At 42.9% G+C, this 2,085-nt stretch overlaps 1 protein-coding gene across 1 annotated transcript; it reads left to right on the top strand.

The window, feature by feature from the left end:
* Positions 1-513: 513 nt before the first annotated feature.
* On the top strand, positions 514-1,549 carry CT83 (cancer/testis antigen 83). Its single transcript, XM_075538452.1, has 2 exons — positions 514-588; positions 1,286-1,549. Exons 1-2 carry the CDS (start codon positions 514-516, stop codon positions 1,547-1,549), a joined length of 339 nt encoding a protein of 112 aa, XP_075394567.1.
* Positions 1,550-2,085: the final 536 nt, after the last annotated feature.

The raw sequence follows: 2,085 nt of genomic DNA, 5'->3' as shown, positions 1-2,085 counted from the left end.
TGTTGGCTTTCATGTTAGCTGCCCAAATAAATGCCGGGTAAATACTACACTGTCCTCCTACCGGGTCGATATGAGCTGGAATCGACTCGCTAGCCGTGCCTTTTGGGAAACTCTTTACAATGCATTGATATGGTTTGAATTTTCTTAGATTAAATACTGAATATGGGAGTGGTTACCGAAAAGACAAACACGGCCTGCCTACTTTTTAATTTTCTTTTTTAAGGAAGGGAAAAGAGGGAACGTTAAAAATCTCACATGGCATCAAAAGACTTGGAAATCCCAAACTCCCGCCACATCTCTTACTTTCCTCGGTGAGGACTGACACAGGACACCAGCTAGTTTACTTAGTGCTCCCTGGTTTTCCTCCTGGCCACCTTGACGTCACCCATTGTGGCGTGGCGCCCACACCTCGTGGGTGACCACTGTGAGGTCTCCAGCACGACCCACTATATAAGGCTGGAGCCACTACCCAGCAGCAACCAGGCAGCGCTGCTGTTGAAAACAAGGATCGCCATGAACTCCTTTCTACTCGACCTGAGCGGCGCTGTCTTCACCTTAGCAGTTTTGCTGTGGCGACAATGGCAACAGGTAAGGAAAGCTCTCTTGAACACTGATGGAACTATCGAGAATGCTGCATAAATATAAGAGCTAGAAACTTGTTCTCCTTTTCAATAGTTTCTGCTTTCTTTTCAGTGGAGGTGTTTGCCTCTTCTACTTTGTTGTTTTTGGTAGTGGTGGTGTTGGGTTTCTAACATGATTTCCTGTTTGATTTCATTAACAACCACACAGCAACCATCCAGGACAGATAAAGCTATAGAAACAGTAACTGGCTTAATGGTTCCTTGTGGGTCTGGCTGGGGACGTTGAGGGGACGGCGGAGGGGGATTTGGTTTGGGGGCTATTCCCGATGAGTACAAGGATGAAGAAAACGTTCTAAAAGTGATTGTCGTGATGATTGGGTGACTCTTCTCTGTGCGAGTGAACTGTTGTGTGATCAGTGAGTTAGGTGCCAATCTGTTTTTATTTTTTGGGGGGGGAGGGGGCAGATTTAGATCAAAAGCTGGAGGAATGCATGGATTCATGTTTGTGTGCGTGTAGAAAGTGAGTAAACTAGACAATAATCGGAGAGGCTCCTCCATTTATTCACCTCTTGATAAAGCCACAGACGTTTCAACTGTATCCACAAATTTCCCTTGAGAGATTTAATATATATATGATATTATGTGTATATATAATATTGCATGTATATATATATGCATGCGTGTGTCTGTTACTTCTCTTACAGAAAATGCCTACTAACAAGCCTTTAAATTCAAGTGCTTTTGCGAACACTAGACCACCTTTTTTAGAGCCAGCTGCCTATGCTTCCAAGCGCCGTGAAAAGGTCACAATTAACATGATTACCAAAGAATTCTTGAAAAATATTCCACGCACTATAGCAATACAAAGACGTATTCTTGGAGCCCTAAGCATCGTGGAATTCAAGCTGGATGAACTAGAACGACTCCTAACTTACAAAGGTTTTCCTGCTTCAGGCACAGCCCACTGAAGAACCATAACTTCCTAGTTGTGGAGGTAAACAATAAAGAAAATATTAAAGCATTTACTTGGTTATATGTGTTTTCGTCAAATGGGCTATTGTTCCAAAGGGGTTGAGATGCCAAGTGAGATCAAAGTGTCCAGGCATTTATTGATTTGCTTGCTCACATATTATTTATAGAATTGATTATAGGTTGCTAATGAATTACTAGGGAATGAAGGACAGCACAATAACAGGGTTTTGGGTTGTTTGTTTTAATGTGACATGGAAAGAATTAAAGTGACTTTCGTTTGACTCGGGTATGAAAATCACTTCTCTCTAATTGGTTATCCTAGTACAAACATGTCTGTGAGTTGACATTGAAGTAAATGGGATTTGGTGGAACTGCCTTCCATCGGGCAGATTGTTTCTTAGCACCATTGCGTCCCTGTAATATCGGCGATCATTGAAGACCCCGCACGGGGCAGACACTCTGCTGGGAGTTGTGCTGCACCCACTCTTCTTACATCAAACAAACCCTCAGCTGCTCCTTATGGTCACATTGC

Source organism: Tenrec ecaudatus, chromosome X (assembly GCF_050624435.1).
Source record: "Tenrec ecaudatus isolate mTenEca1 chromosome X, mTenEca1.hap1, whole genome shotgun sequence".
NCBI classification, from domain to species: domain Eukaryota; kingdom Metazoa; phylum Chordata; class Mammalia; order Afrosoricida; family Tenrecidae; genus Tenrec; species Tenrec ecaudatus.
Note: the sequence above shows the minus strand (reverse complement) of the source record. Positions and strands in the feature narration are given on the sequence as shown.

What these genes read in the sequence shown, in the direction of transcription:
- CT83 (XM_075538452.1), top strand. Translation starts at nt 514, where the DNA reads ATGAACTCCTTTCTACTCGACCTGAGCGGCGCTGTCTTCACCTTAGCA. An exon ending in TGTGGCGACAATGGCAACAG is followed by an intron (nt 589 to 1,285) that starts GTAAGGAAAGCT and finishes CTTCTCTTACAG; the next exon opens with AAAATGCCTACTAACAAGCC.